The sequence below is a fragment of the Xenopus tropicalis genome, chromosome 6, assembly GCF_000004195.4.
Source record: "Xenopus tropicalis strain Nigerian chromosome 6, UCB_Xtro_10.0, whole genome shotgun sequence".
Lineage (NCBI taxonomy): Eukaryota > Metazoa > Chordata > Amphibia > Anura > Pipidae > Xenopus > Xenopus tropicalis.
In genome coordinates, this window is record NC_030682.2 from 43,855,694 (window position 1) to 43,871,991 (window position 16,298).

Consider the following 16,298-nt stretch of genomic DNA (forward strand, 5'->3'; position numbering starts at 1 on the left):
AACAAAAAATAACTGTATCTTAGTTGAGATCAAGTACAAGACAGTGTTTTATTATTACAGAAAAAATAAAATACATTTTAAAAATGTTGCATTATTTGTGTATAATGGAATCTAAGGGAGATGGCCTTCCTGTAATTCAGAGCTTTTTGGATAAAGGGTTTTATTAGATAACGGATCCCATACCTGTATGTTTTGAGAAAAAATAATATTGTGCTTCTACTTGAAATACTGGTAATTAAGTAAAGCAACATTAAACCAAACTTACGTTTGCAAAGCTGAATTTGTTGCATTGATGAGGTTTCGGTCTGTGATTTGCTCTAATATTAACAAGGCACTAGTTTCATGACCCTAGAAAACAACACATGTAAATCAAAGGTCAAACATCATGCTAATGGGATATCGGCGTTACATCACATCCACTTGGGAAAAAGTCAACATGAAAAAATGTGTCAAAGGGTGAAAAACCAGCCTGACAAAGAACAACCGTATACAAGGGAAGAGAGTTATTCTCTGGTGAACACTCCTTTCTGACTTTCATAAATACACCCTGATGATTTTCATCTATGGCAGAAAACCTGGTACAAACAAAAGGAGAGATGATGATAGTCGCATACCTTACTGCATGCCAAGTGTAGTGCAGTATTCTTATTCTTGTCTTGCAACGTTAGATCAGCTTTAGCACTGCTAACCAATACCTCTGGAAAAAATGTTCACTTTTCATAAATTTTATGATAAAAATAAAAACACATAGAAATGCTAAATGTCAATACATGCTACAGTTGTTAATTCAATGAGTTACCTAGCATGGAAATAGGCAAAGAGACATTTAGAAGAAGTATAATTCAGTCTAATAAATGCTGCTGTTTTTTCAGCTTTGATGCATTCTGCATCATACAGTAAACAATACAACAGCTTAGTCTTTTAGTGACACCTGCTGGAATAGCAACCAACAAAAGCCAAGTGCTATTGCTTGTTAAGCTTTTTTTTGTAATGCTCTATAATATAGGCGGAATTTCATATTCTAAAAACAAGCAGTCCCACAAATAGAAAAAAGGGTCCACAGAAGGGTGTTCCTAGCATTATGGTGAAATACATTAATTTCGATGTAAAGGGTCAGACTGCTGGAGTGAGTCTGGATGGCAGCATTCTGAGAATGCAATCCACTGCCAACAGGCAGAAAACATTTTTTGTTCAAAGTTAAATTGTGTAGTTGGAAAAGACTGCAGCCAAAGTTAAACAATGCCATATGGTATAGCTGGAGAAACTTTAGGAATCATTCAGAGAAGGCTTACCGACTGCACTAGTCTGTCCATTCTCAGCTGCCATCATCAATGGTGTTTTACCAGTAGAATCCACAGCATTTACTTGAGCATTATGGCTGAGCAAAAGCTGTAAACATTCAATATGGTCTGTAAAGGCTGCAGCATGAAGAGGTGTCCTGTGTGATTAAAAAAAAGAAAAAAAGGTGTTATTTATTCTTTTTTTGCTTTAACAAAACTGTCACAGGCACCTTGTACTACAGGCCTCCTATAAACAAGTCAGCGCTGCCCAAAGCTAAGCTCCATTCAATATATGGAATTATTACTGTACAAGCTCATAAACCAAAATGTCCAATAAGCAGCTGGGGAATTATTTATTACAACATGCTCATATTCATTTGCACTCAGGGAATATATTATGTGCAGAAAACAAGATATTTGCCTAGAAAATAAACATACCTTCCTTTGGAGTCCACTGAGTTTACAATGCTGGTACCTAATGTATCAATTAGCATTTCAGCAGCACCTTCATTATCATTGATCCTACACAGATGAGAAAGCAAATATAAGTAATAAGTGATAATCATTTTCAACTGTGGCAACAAGATCAGAATTTATTTTGTTGTTGTGAAGGACATACACTGCGCAATGTAACGGGCTGAAAGAATTTCCTTCCATTTTCTGAAACACTTCTTGCTCCAACAAAAGCTCTACACACGCATCATGACCTAAGAGAGGAAAAGAACACCCATCAAGGTTTTTTCTGCTTTATCACAATTTTTTGCCTATTATCTTAGAAGATCTTCATTTTAGCCATGAAAACATTCATATAAAGAAAATGTTTTTTCTACTGGAACTGCCCACAAATAAGCAACAATATCAATAAACCATGAGGGAAAGTAACTACATTTAACATACCATTATAGCAAGCCCAATGAAGTGGTGTGTATCCATGATTGTCTGCTATTGCTGGAACAACATCCACAGAAATGGCAGTCTGCAAAAGAGCACTTAGGACACCTATATGCCCACAAGCTGCTGCTAAGTGAATAGGAGTCCGACCTCTGCAGTCTCGTAATAGGAAATTTGCGTTGTGCTGGAGCAATGCTTCCACACACTCCTCATGTCCTGTCACTGCCTAGGGAACACATACAAAAACGAAGAAGTTACTATTATGTTTAAACTAGAACAAGTGAGTGTTATATTTTTGTGTTACAAAAATCTATAAAATTACACAAAATACAGGTTGGCAACACAGGTATGGAATCTATTATCCAGAAAGCTTGGGTCCTAAGGTTTTTCAGATAAGGGATTTTTCCTATAATTTGGAACCCCATACCATAACTTTACTAGAAAAAATGTACACATTAAATTGAACCAAAAGCATTTTTACCACCAACATGGATGTATGCAGCTTAGTTACCATAAACCACAAGATACAGTCTATGAGTGCATCGGAAATGGCATTCCTGGAAGGATGAGTTTTCTGGATATGAGGTCCATACCAAGTAGCTAGCAGATTTCAGCCAACAGAGAAGTGCATAAAATGCCCCCAGCCAGCCTCTATTTACTTGAATAAATAATGCCTGACAGCACCAGTAGTGGCCTGTTCAGCCAAAACATACTCTAGGCAGGATTTGCAGGACTGGGGTTGTTAGGAGTCTCTCATTCAAGCAGGAGCAATTTTTGGTGCTGTTCTGCTAGCATATTTTAGCCATATGTCAAATCATGTGCCATCAGCCCAAAACAATTCTGAGCAGAAACTTAATAAAGAACATAAATTACAGGATCTAGAACAAGGAGCTATCTTATTGTTATGGAAAAAAGTAAGTAATTTTTAAAAATTAAAGGAGACATACTGGATAAATGGAAAAAAAACCCTAATCCTGTAGGCAATTATGAATAATATATGGTGCTGGTTTCAGTTTGGGCTAATCATTAATCCTATCTGTAAAAATGGCCCCTTTATTGGAGCTCCCTATCGATCCTTTCAGGTCCCTGTCTCTGTTTTAAATGAGGGGTGGGCATGTCCTAACAGTCCCTGCCAGAAGCACAGTAGGAGGGGGAGAGCCAATCACAGCCCTGCAGTCACACAAGCACAGACAGGCTTCAGTTCCCTATCAGGTCAGCCTAGCTTATAGTGCAGTGTATGGAGGGCCGCCGGCTCCCCTGCACATCCAGAGAATTCAGCCAGCAGGAAGTGGAACAGATGGGAGGGACTATTGGGGTTTTGGTGGAATTTCTCAATAAATCAGTCCAAAATTGAACTTTTTAAAGCACATTCCTTCTATATTTAGAGAGTATAATTCACTGGTACATTCTTAATGTTTATAGGATATGTCTCCTTTAAAATGATTTGATTAAAATAGAGTCTATGGGAAATGGCCTTCCCATAATTCGTAGCTTCTTGAATAACAGGTTTCTGGATAACGGGTCTCATACCTGTATTTACATACATACATACATACATACCTTGTATACACTATTTATGTACAGTAGTTTATTTAAGCATTTTTCAACAATAAAAGAAATAAGAAACTAAAAAACAACAAAAAAAGAAAAAATGACCAAGATGGAAAAAACACACAGTAGTTAGCAATTAGAGTAACACTGTTATGTGATTTAAATGAAATTGTTTGTATAACACCAGTCATTTTTAAATGCTGAATATATGATCCACTACGATGGTAGCTTGATATTGGTAGAAGTAGGTAAAAAATGTGAGAGGGCGCTTCATTAGATGTATTTTGGTTCAATCTGTAGGCACAGTATTGCCTTTTTATACATATTCCAATTTGTCCAAATATCATTATGGATATCTTGTGTATCTAAAGCAGCCGAGAGATATGATCCAGTTGTAAAAGGGAAAGAGCAGGGGTAAGCCAGTTGAGGGCAATCACCCATCTAGCAGCGTTACTTTGAAAGTATGAAAGATTGTTTTTGACATGCATGAAGCTCTAGATATACGGCACAGAATTTCCGATATGATAATGCAGGAAAGTTGCTTTTAAAATATGTATGCCAAGACAAATTTAGATTTGAAATTTTTAAAATAATTATTGACTAGTTGCCAACAACACTGACTTGCAGGCAGTGACTAGCAGAAGGAGGAATTAGAGAGCAGCAAGAAAAATGTAGGAAAGAACGATAACAAATACAGTCAAACATTGGTTTTACAATCCTGCATTTTAAGTTTCCCTGCAGTCCCACCAACTAAAATGCATTTCAGTGGACGCTTTTCCCACGGACATTGTTTAAACAAAGCATGCATACATAAAAGGCTCACAGTCCTAAAAATTGTCATTTTTAATAAACTTACCCCTCTATGCAGCGCTGTCCTTCCCCATTTATCTTTGGCATCTACATTGGCTCCTTTATTTAGCAGAGAATAGACACATTCTGTATGGCCATTTAGAACAGAAAGCATCAGAGGTGTCCTGCGTAATACAAGGCAGAAAGTAAAAAAAGAGACTTATATTTTACTGGAAAATGCATCAGTCAGCAAAGCAATTATCTTATGGCTATTATCCAGCCTTGCACTTAAAAGGCAAACGGAAGTACAGGGCAGAACTTCAGCCCAGAGACAGAAAATGCACAGCCAGTATGTATAGGTGTGAAGGCATACGAAGGACAATTTACACATTATACATTCTAATATTATCAAGGATATTAAAAAAAAAAAAAAAAAAAACATACAGGCATCTACACCAAGCACAACGTAAGCACACTTTCACCTTAAAGGCCTACAGGACATTAACAATCCAACAAAATGGATTCTGCTGTCTGTGGAAGGTGACCACCGTGCTACCTGCACCCAACTGAAAGAAAGCCAGGAAGTTGTCTACAGTCTTAACGCTGTAGTTTTACATATAAATAATCTTTGAAAAAGCAAAAATAAAATATAAATGGCCCAACAACTAAGAGCTTCCCCTGTGAGTAATACCAAGCTTGCTCTTTACTTACTGGCCATTCCCATCATGAATATCCACTGCTGCCTGCACATCAGCATTTCCTATGAGGAGCCTTAAGCATTCTGAATGTCCATTGATAGCTATAAAGGAACCAAAAAAGGAATTAATGGAAATACAGATATAGAAGTCGAATAGGTTTCTATTTTGGGTTATTTAATATAAAGGGGACAGAATTCAAACTTTCAACCCAAGCCATATTTACAAGACTGCTTGATCTGAAAGCTGAATTTTAGTGTAGTTTCTTCTTTTGTGCCACACACACATATAATATAATTATATATATATATATATATATATATATATATATATATATATATATATATATATATATATATATATATATATATATATATATATATATATATTGTATGTATATATGTACCTAACAAATTAGCAAAAGATTTTCCAGCATGGAGTTTAATCTGGTGCTAGTTATTAAAAGAGATACAATTTTATCTATTCAGTAGTAATGTGAATTAGTTTTTCCATTGGGACATATCCTGATAAAAATAAAACATATACACAAAAACAAACAACAAGCACATTAATGTAAAATTTTTAATGTACAGAGGAATTTGCTCACAGGAAAAAACAACTGAACAGATGGCGAGCAGAATTCTAACTGGCTTAGCGGATGTAACAAAAAAACAGAAGGAAAACAAACAATACCTTGCACTTAGTGGTTAAAACACTTTAAAGCAGAGTTATACAGCAGGTCGAGCTTTTAAGCATTAAAGCAAAAAGTATCACCAAAACCAAGTTTGGTTTTATTAACTTACCACTGGGCATGTCCTTTGCTCTTACTTTTTTCTGTGCAGAATTGCAAAGTTCAGTATTGTTTTTATTAACTGAATTTCTGGAATCAACCATTTGGATTTCTAAAATGGATTACAGATGTAAAGGGGAGTGGTGATCACTGGGATACTTATTTGAGTTATAAATCACTTTTATGATAAACGGGAGGAGATTATAATGAGCCCCAATGGATCGTAAACCTCTCCTCTTTCACCTGTATGTCACTGTTTATATTGCTTTTTGTGCTGTGCCAAAGTAAGGGAAATGCTTGCTGCTTTATAATCAATATAACATAGCTCATACAATAACTAAATATGCTGACGGCAGATAGTATAAATAAACCCAGTAACATCACATCCTATTATTACAAAGGGTTTATTTAGAAACCAGGGAATCAATAAGAGGGGTACAGATGTACAAAGCCCAGTGATTGTCAATAACTTAAAGTGATTCTGACACTAAAAAAACTACTCTTCAAAATATGAATTAAAAGTTAACTGTAGGTCAGGTTCAATAAATAAAGGGTTTCACCCTAAATGTTATAGACAGTTTCTTCATTCTACAGTAGTGCCCACCCCGTCCGTGACGTCAGCACGCCCCAAACACCATTCCTCATTAATCCAACAGCAGTCTGCAGTAGTTCATTTATACATGCATCTGCCTCGCCTCCTCTGGTGCCATTGGTGGCTCAGGCGCTGGCATATAAATAACAAAGGCACATCAGGTCCTGGTCGGTCACAGGCCAACTATTTGTAGACTGCATGCATGGCTGTTCTGCAGAATTCAGGTTTTGGCATTAACACGGCTGACTAGTCAATTTAGCTAATAGGCAGAGGGTTGAATTTATGATAATTGAATTGAAGTAATTCTAACGAATGAAATCGTAACAGCAAAATCTAGCCAATCTGGAGTTTGGTTCTGTATAAATGAAAACCATTTTAATTCCAACATAAAAAACCTCTAAAAAACACTCTTATAGCAGAACTATCTATATCACCCCTAAATGGAATTCTAAGACTAGCTTCCCCTTTAACTCATATCTCAAAGAGTCCCCGGGGTTGACCCGGAACACAAGCTTGCTCTGTAGTTTCCAAGTTTAAATTACATTGTACCTTATGCATACAAAAAAAAAAAAAAAAAAATCATTGCAGCCTGGCAAGGCATACTATATGCAGGATAAACAATATTTTATTTATGGTTTAATTAATTTGAAACCTTTTGTGCATGTTTGTATTTCTTTGGCATGTGATTTACTTTATGTTTTGTGCAGCTGTAGCAAAAGCACCATGATTTAAAAAGAACAAAGTGAAAGAATGCTGATATTCATGTTTTCTTGTGGCGCTCTATCTGGTGTGCTATAGGCCAGCTGCTCCAGCCACTGCCCTTAGGTAACGCATAATGCAAGGAAAAGGGTACAACACAAGACCTAGCAAACCAATTATGAAAGGTTTGGAATTAGCAAACGAATTTGGTGGGAACTGTTTCTTTGTACAACACACCCCACCTCTGGAGGAACCAACTCTTCTCCTAAGCACCAAAGTGCTGGAGTCGTTCAGGCAGCTGATACTCTTTGAAACTATTAGGGAAAGGTTCAACATATCACAAGGCCAATAGCTGAATTACCACAGGGTACAAGATGCATTTATGAAACAGAACTTACTATAAAAAATAAATAGTTGCCACCACCTCTGAATTAGTTCACTTGGGCATTCTATCTCACATCCAAAAATCCTTATTGAAGTCCCAATGCACAAATACTTCAGTTAACAGAAGGGATGCAAGGGAGGCAGACCTATGTAAGCCTAGCTGCTGGTTTGTTCCTACCCTGCAAAGCTTGGAGAAGCCACAGGCAGGAAGTGGAACTAGTAGGGTTTTTGTGTAAATTAAAAACATTTTTTTTTTTTTTTTTTTTTTAGAGATGTGTAAAAACAAAAAAACAAAAAAAAAAAACACAAATGTGCCAGTGAATTATACAATATAGTGATCCAAAATACACAAAACCCCTCATCCCCAAAACTCCAAGCTCCAGGCATTTTGGATAATAGATCTCAAGCCTGTATTTAACAAGTGGAGAAATGAAACCTGCACATTTATTATGTTTTATAGAGAAATGTTTTAGTGCCTCAGTTAACCCCAGAATAACTTGACTTATATATTAACACTTTGTGCTAATGTGTAAGAACAACTGCTGCATTCATTAATTTCTAAAAACATAATATTATGGATTTTTTTTACACATGGGGTGTGCAAACAAATAATAATTTCAACAAAACACGAAGGTTTAACTTATTTGTTGGTGAAACTTTCCCTTTAAGCAAATGATATTAAAGGGCATGAGTGGCACAATAGGAACGTATTTGCGCGTCATCATGCAGAAACGCAAGCTCAGGAGTAAGTGGAAAATGCAAATGATCTCTCAGGTATGTAATATACATAAACATTAGTATGATTATCAGTGCAACAATCCTCCCCGCAACAACATTTCATGCCTCTCCAACAATGATAACTATGACTGGGAAGGGAGTCTCACACAGGTTAAGCACAGCACAGAAACAACAAAAACAGTATGTGGGGAAAGAACTTCAACCTTTAATTTATTTAGGGTGGGGGAAAAGATACTATTAGATGACATATTAACTGCACTTCTTGTGTTACATTTAGGGACCAATAATATGCCGTTAGCCCATACCTGCAGAATGGATTGGTGTTCTCTTGACAACGTAGTCCTTTACCAATATTGATGCTCCTTGGTTAATCAAAACATCTACACATTCAACATGTCCTTTGAATGCAGCAAGATCCAGAGGAGTCCGGCCAGTGCTGTTCCTTACATCAAGGTCCAGTAAAGACTGTACTAGCACCTCCAGAGCTTGATGGTGACCATGGTAAGCCTTAAAGATACAGTTGTATTGGTGGTAAGAATAAAATAATGTTAGTTAAAAGTAAGCCTGCTTTTAATAACCTTTCATTTATTTAAATTAAAATAGTATCTTTAAAAAAAAAAAAAAAAAAAGTTTTTGAAAAACAAAAAGTACTTACAGCTAGGTGCAATGGACTTATAGGTGCCCTGGTTTCTGCATCATTCAGCATGTCAGTACCTGAAGTCTCCATGAGCTGAAAAAAATTGCAACCATTAACATGGGAAACCATTTATACTTCTAACTAGTGCTGTATAATGGGCTAAATGTGACCTCTTAAAGGGTTTTTAAGAAACCAGGCCTGCCTACAGGATCCACAGTTTAAGATCATTTCAATATGATTCAGAACATGAATTTAAAATGAGGAATAAGCACAGCACAAACACGGTGGGGAACAGTTAGAAAGCACTACTGTAACATGCAAATAATACCCATATGCCCAAATACAATCTAGTATTTATTACCAAAGAGCTTCTTCATTTTCTATTTATTTGCTAACAGTAGTGCACTGTCAAATGGAAAGTAATTACCTATGTTCAATTTGCTTAAAACTGACTGTGCAAGATAAATGCTGTGGAGGAATATAGCATGGAATGGATGTTATGTTGCTCTATGCTGTGGTGCCTCAAAGCAAATTATGTCGACTGATTATAAAATATAAATAAAATCACTTACAACATCTAGAGGAGTTTCTCTTGCGATCTGAAACAAACATATGATAAAACCATAAATACAGTAGAAGTAACTCAGAATCAAGGCAAATGGCACCCTGACTGTGCAATAGTATAATGCTGTTAAACCGCTACATTATATTATCTTAATTCAGAGTTAGGAACCATAAATAAATCTATGATACAATCCAACTAACTGTACAATAGGGTAGTTTCTTCCGACCCCAACCTTTTGGCATCCTCATTGTAAAAAATTTAATTGACAAGGGGTCTGGATACTTTTGCAAGCCATTATATATATAAGTGTCATAGGGAATAATGTATTTAAATGCATAAAGAAGTGATTTCTGCATTTTCCATTACTTTGCAACAAGGGTGTGAAACAAAAGTTACAGAAAGGGACAAGATTTAGTAAGTCTTCAATATTTCAAATTTCTAGTGTATTCTTTTTTCCCCTGGCTTTTCTAGTACAGGTTTCTGGTTTTTCCCATGCTACTACACATGCAGTAGAACAGAATTATACAAACCCTCTATATCTATCAGGCAGAACAGGCACCCCAAACACAAATAAGACATGGTCAAATTAAGTAGTTAAATGCAGAAATACTAAGGTATAAAACAGGCATTTTTTTCCCCACCTTCATTATGGACTACATAGTCATGTGAAATAGTAAGTATACCCGATGGCAACTGTTGATGTACAGATATCTGACCTCTATTTAAACAAGACTGATTGATAACGGTGATATCATACAAAAAATATCATGTACTATTTAGATTTTTGTAGTCCACACTTTAATCTGGACAAACTGGATAAGCAGAAATGAATTAAAAAACTAACATGCCACGTTAGGTTGTCCCAGCAAGTTCAGCCCAAGAGACCCATAATTTTGTCACGGGACCAGCAGGTAGCTCTGACCACTGCTGATGTAATGAGCCTACCATTAGAAAGAGGTTGTAAGAATTTGATACAAATGGGAGGTGTGCGAAGGGGAAACCTCTCCAGAAAAAAACGTCAATGCAAGACTTAAGTTTGCAAATTAATACCTAGGCAAACCTGGACTTCTAGGACAGACTTTCTGCGGTTGCAGCTCACACACACATACACAGTAGAAATTAGTAAAAACAATTTTGTATAAATTTGCTTTATTTAGTTACAGGATTTAATATCACAGCATGCATTAACCCTAAATGTCAACCTAACTGACTGGAACCAAACTCTCAAGCCACTGTTTTAGCGGGGAGACTCACAGGTAGGGAAGCCTATATAGCACAATGCTGCATCCTAATATTTCCCTCCTTAAAGTGTCACTCTTACTTATAATAGCAGCTTTTGGCTGATTTGCAAGAAACAGAAAAAAAATGAGTGTACACACGCACAAACACATTCTGCCTTATTCTCATATGCAAAGTAAAATAACAATACCTTACGATTAATTTTTTGGAAGAAAAGAAAACTAATGACATACATAATTACAGCATTTTTTGAACCCTGAAACAAACACTGGATAAGTCAATAAAACTGGTGCAAACACCACATTACCTTTAACACGTTATGGACGTAACTTTAGAGAACACCTTGATAAAATAGTCAGGAAGCTAGATATTATGAATACAAAGAATATGAAACTCTTATGTACAATGTTTTAGATTTAGCTTACCAGCTCAAGACATAAGCGATGTCCATAAGCAGCTGCATAATGTACTGCATTATACCCATGTTTGTCCCTGATTCCTGGGTTTGCATCATTTCTGAGTAAATATTCCAGGCACCTATGATTGAAAACAGGAATTTATAACATACATTATAAAGATACTAAAAGAAGAAATGTTCCACAAGATTAAGGTAAATTAAAAAGTAAACAACAAATGAAAGTAGGTTTAAATTACTCATATTGGCCTTATCTAATATAGCTAATATTAGTAAGGAACTTAGTACTATGTAAAGTTTAGTCATAGTCAAGTGTTGGCTAGCCCCAATTCTTTTTGGTATAATGATTTTGGTATAATTACAAAAACAATTGAGGATTTCTCCCCCCCCCCTTATTTTGTATTGCCACGCTATGTGAATAACGAAGAATTTTAAGTTATTGGTGCTACAACACTGATACCTGCTGGCCACAACAAGTAATTACATCCGGCTGAATTATTACAGCCTGAAGTAAATTATGTAAATTATTTCATATTGGCTGCAGAGTTCAATGCTATATTGCTCAAATTGTTTAGTACTAATTCCTTGTGAAACTGATCAACTGATTTTGCTCTGTGTCTCATGAGACAAGTTCTTGAATTATAAGGGGTGTATTTATTAACAAATATCACTATTAATATTGACCATGTCAACCAATCAGACTTTAGCTTTTGTTTTCTAACTTATAGGTGATTAGTTGCTATGGGCAAGATCACCCATGACATTTGTCTCTGTGTATTTATATGCCCTCCTGTTCTGTCGGTGCATGATCTATCCTCTGAAAAATCCCTACCATAGATCTAAAAAGCAGAGAAACACAGTATGCAAGGTGTCCACCTTGTATACTTTGTTTCTCTGCTTTTGCGTCACCTCTATAAAAACAAAGCTTTACTGGGTACTTTGGTAGGGAGTGAAGCACCACCTTTTTTTGTTCAGCTCCCAGATATTCCCAGCATGGGCTTAGGTTAGGCACATGTGCAGTAGAGCAATTCCTGTAAGTAAGAGGGCAACTGCCCAATTCAAGCACAGGAATGAGCACCATGGTGCTGAAGAGGAAATGTTGTGCCACAATCCTCTGCAAAGTACCCTGAGCTAGTTTTTTTAATGGAGAAACACTGGCCTGGGGCAAGAGGCTAGCAATTTTTTTCACCCATCACTGAGTTTAACTTTCCTTGTGCTTTAAGAAAGGATAAAGCAAAAAGTTTGAAATAGCTTTCAGAAAGCTCTCACATACAACACTACACAATTACTCATTTTTTAGCAATGCAGTTTGCTCTTTAACATGATTTGCCTTTACGTGGTTTGCTCTTTAACATTATGATGTAAGCAACTGAGAAAAAACTAAGGCACAAAATTCACTGAATGGAGCCCTTTATGAAGCTCACAAAATATGTATTATTCATCGGCTACCCAGTAATCTGCCAAAATCTGCAGATAATATAGTCTTTTGAGATGGATGTTTTGGGTAACCAGCAAATGGCAAACACAGAGCCTTATTTTGCAAAGGGCTGTCTTGTCCAACCTCAGAACAGAATTCCACAGATGTGGACAATGCCTTCCACTTACTTGCCATCTGTATCAGAAGTAGCTGCATAGTGCAGTGGTGAACAACCCCTCTCATCAAGGTCATTTACGCTAGCTCCAGAACCAACAAGTGCAAACAGGCACTGATAATTACAGTTGGCTGCAGCATAGTGAAGCGGAGTCCTTCAATGTCCATCGTAGCAAAGAAAAATGAAACAAACATTTAGTTAACAGTGAAAATAACATACAATTACCATTCTATATGGATTTCAGCAGCAACTCACTGCATCCTTACTACATACTAAAGGAAAAGCTTGGTTACAATAAATAGAGAATAATGCACCATCTATTCTAAAAAAAAATAAGGATTTGAGAATTACATAGGTTAAGTGCTTTTATAAAGGTATGGAACTCTATATAGGTATGGAACTGTAATAGGGGTAGATAAACATACAAAATTAAGCCAGCTGTATGACATAAGTAACATCAATAAGCACACTTTATAAGGATATATTTCACAAGCGATTTATAGCTTTTGTATGTATAATGGGAGAAAGACTAAAGTCCTTGTTGCCCTCTTCATCCTTTGTTGTCTTTTCTACTTAAACACTTTGTCATGTCTATTTTTTAAAAATAGGCGACACTTTACTCATCAAGTCTCTCAAACTACCACCCTCTGTCATGTACCTACCCCTGGCCTCTATACTCCTGGGATGTATTGTCTTCTCTCATATTATTATGAAATACCTTGAAACCTGCTGGAGCCTAAGCATTCTGTTTTTCAGACCTGTACATACTGCTGAGGCAGACTAATGGAAACATGCAGATAATTCCCAGTTTGAAAAGGCAAAATGACTTTTCTCGACTCTCAACTACATGGATTTATTCCTCTGCCTTTCATATTGTTGAACTTTCACTTCAAATACAATTAACCACTCAAAGTATCCACAAGCAAGCTGAATCCTGGTTCTTTCCTTAACACATTCTTTCCACCCATAGCAGCTCCTAATCCACTTTTTAAAATAACAAATGATGCCATGGCCCCCCCATTCCTCTCATACCACCCACAGTCATATAAGACTTCAAACTTATACCAGTGCTGAATCTAGTGCCGATATCCACAAATATGTGTTGTCATTGCACTGGTAAGCGGATTACTGGTAGAAGTCTTTCTGTCCATTTATTCTGTGGCTAATTGGGGGGATAGATAGCTAGCATGTGATATGCTAAGCAGATGGGAAAGTGGCTTGTGAATTTGTGGATATTCAAGATCATAAGGTTAGAACAGCTGAATAGTTGCATAACCTCATGCTTAAAATATATATTAAGAGCTTATTAATAAATAGGAAGAAAGTAACAAAATAAAACTATTATGTGAAAAAAATACAAATGCAAAATCCCTTTAACGTATTACAAACAATAAAATAGTTTTCTTAAAAATAAAAAAATCGAAGTTGTAAATCTGTAACTAACCTTCCAAACTTGTCTTTTTTGTTGAAGTCTGCACCTGTGCTTAGCAACAAATTTAGGCACTCCAGGTTTCTGAAAAGACAAAATATATAATTATAACTTAAAACACGCAAGACATGTATTCTTTATGTTTATATTTGCTGTGTTTAACTATTGAGAGCAAACTTAACAGAAGGACAGTATGGAAACAAGTACAAAAAAAAAAGACTTTTGCCTAAGGTCTGATTGATTTACATATAAATATATAGGTAGCTACTAAAAGAGAAGTACAATTGCGTAAACGAGAGGTACAAAGAACCAAACACCTAGTAACTACACTTATATGTTTATAGAAAAATACCTTAGCGAATGAGAGAAGTGTGACAGTTAATGTTATCTTGGTAGGTACTATAATGAAGACCGATTACTCTGGGAGAAACATGGCTAAGGGAAATGTCACACTGTGAAACACAGATTGTGATGTAGCCACACTGGTTAGCAGTTCTATGAAAGGATCATATGCCTATAGAGTTAAATGTATGGGATCAATTATCTGGAAACCCATTATCCTGAAAGTTTCAAATGACGGGAAGGCCATCTCCCATAAAGTTCATTATGAGCAAATAATTTGTAAAAATAATTTCCTGTAATAATAAAACAGTACTTTGTACTTAATCCCAACTAATAAAATTAATACTTTTGGGAGCCAAAACAATTCCATTGGGTTTAAATGATTTTTTAGTAGACTTAAGGTATGGAGATCCAAATAATGGAAACACACCTAATCTGAAAACCTCAGGTCCCATACCTGTACTAACTGCTGGGGAGATAAAAAGCTAGAAATCACCCACCCAATCTGCCCTAAGGTAATGCTGGCAAAAATACAAATGGAAAGGAAAATGTTGAAAAAAGAGAATATCCCTTAAGCATGATGTCTGAGCATTGCTTCAACAGATAAGAAACTTTTAGCTAAATAGGGTGTGAGAAAATATTGTCTTGCATGACAACCTATAATAAACTTCAAAGAAAATTTTGTGGCCAATTTCCAGTACACATTAGGGGTCATTTACTTGTGTTACAATTTATTTTTTAGATGTGCACGAGAGATAATGTTTCGCCACACAGCCAAAGAGAAATGAGAGAGCATTGGGCAAGTGGGCACTTTTGTGCTTTTTAAATTATTTAGCTTTTGGTTTAATTGCTCTCCAGTTTGGAATTATAGCAACTGGAGAGCTGCTGAACAAAAAGCTAAATTATTTTAACAAAAATAAATAAAAAAAATGAAGAGCAACTGCAAATTTCAAAACATACTAAAAGTTTTGTGAACAACCCCTTAAACGTTTACTGTGCTGACAACGATGTTGACTCAAACTACATGCAATAATTATGTTTTATATACTGCAATATATTCTATATACAATCTATATACAATAAGTACCAAAGCTTCTGCCAACTGACTGCTCTGATGTTATTTGAACATAACTACATTGCAATTTCCTTTAATGAGATATCTCTAATTTAACAGTCGTGAATAAGAAAAGAATTAGTCATAGAAAATGTGTTTGTTGCCATACATAGACAGGTTTCTGATGATATGCTCTTTTAGAACATTTAGCGGCAGATTTATCAGAATGTGAGATTAAAGCTGAAAACAGAAGAAATCATCATCCCTCTATTCATTCGTATGGGATTTTTAAACGCATTAAATATCAAACTCTAACTTTCAGTCATTGAAAAATATGTCATTAAAAATCCCATAGGAAGGAATAGAAAGTGGACACATTTTTCTGCGGTAAGCTCCAATCTCACATTTTGTTAAATCTGCTCCTTAGATTAAAAAACATAATGGTATGAGACCTGTTACCCAGATCGTATGGGACCTGGGGTTTTCTGGATATGGGATCTTTTCATTTTTTTGAACCCAATAGGATTGTTTTGATTCCAATAATGATTAATAATATCTTAGTTAGGATCAAGTACAAGGTACTGTTTTATTATTACAGAGAAAAAGTAAATTAATT

At 35.8% G+C, this 16,298-nt stretch overlaps 1 protein-coding gene across 3 annotated transcripts in view; it reads right to left on the reverse strand.

Moving 5' to 3' along the window:
- ankrd28 (ankyrin repeat domain 28) overlaps nt 1–16,298 on the reverse strand; it is an 81,848-nt gene that overhangs the window by 5,485 nt on the left and 60,065 nt on the right. For 2 of the 3 annotated variants that reach the window (XM_031904540.1, XM_031904539.1), the window contains exons 13-27: nt 14,302–14,370; nt 12,871–13,011; nt 11,276–11,387; nt 9,619–9,645; nt 9,065–9,139; nt 8,715–8,916; nt 6,010–6,108; nt 5,223–5,310; nt 4,579–4,696; nt 2,178–2,397; nt 1,900–1,987; nt 1,719–1,802; nt 1,293–1,438; nt 615–697; nt 266–348 (exon numbers count right to left, since the gene is read on the reverse strand). In XM_031904540.1, coding sequence (XP_031760400.1) covers nt 266–348; nt 615–697; nt 1,293–1,438; nt 1,719–1,802; nt 1,900–1,987; nt 2,178–2,397; nt 4,579–4,696; nt 5,223–5,310; nt 6,010–6,108; nt 8,715–8,916; nt 9,065–9,139; nt 9,619–9,645; nt 11,276–11,387; nt 12,871–13,011; nt 14,302–14,370 — 1,635 coding nt within the window. The remainder of the gene's footprint in view (nt 1–265; nt 349–614; nt 698–1,292; nt 1,439–1,718; nt 1,803–1,899; nt 1,988–2,177; nt 2,398–4,578; nt 4,697–5,222; nt 5,311–6,009; nt 6,109–8,714; nt 8,917–9,064; nt 9,140–9,618; nt 9,646–11,275; nt 11,388–12,870; nt 13,012–14,301; nt 14,371–16,298) is intronic. The other variant, XM_012965566.3, reaches the window with a different exon arrangement.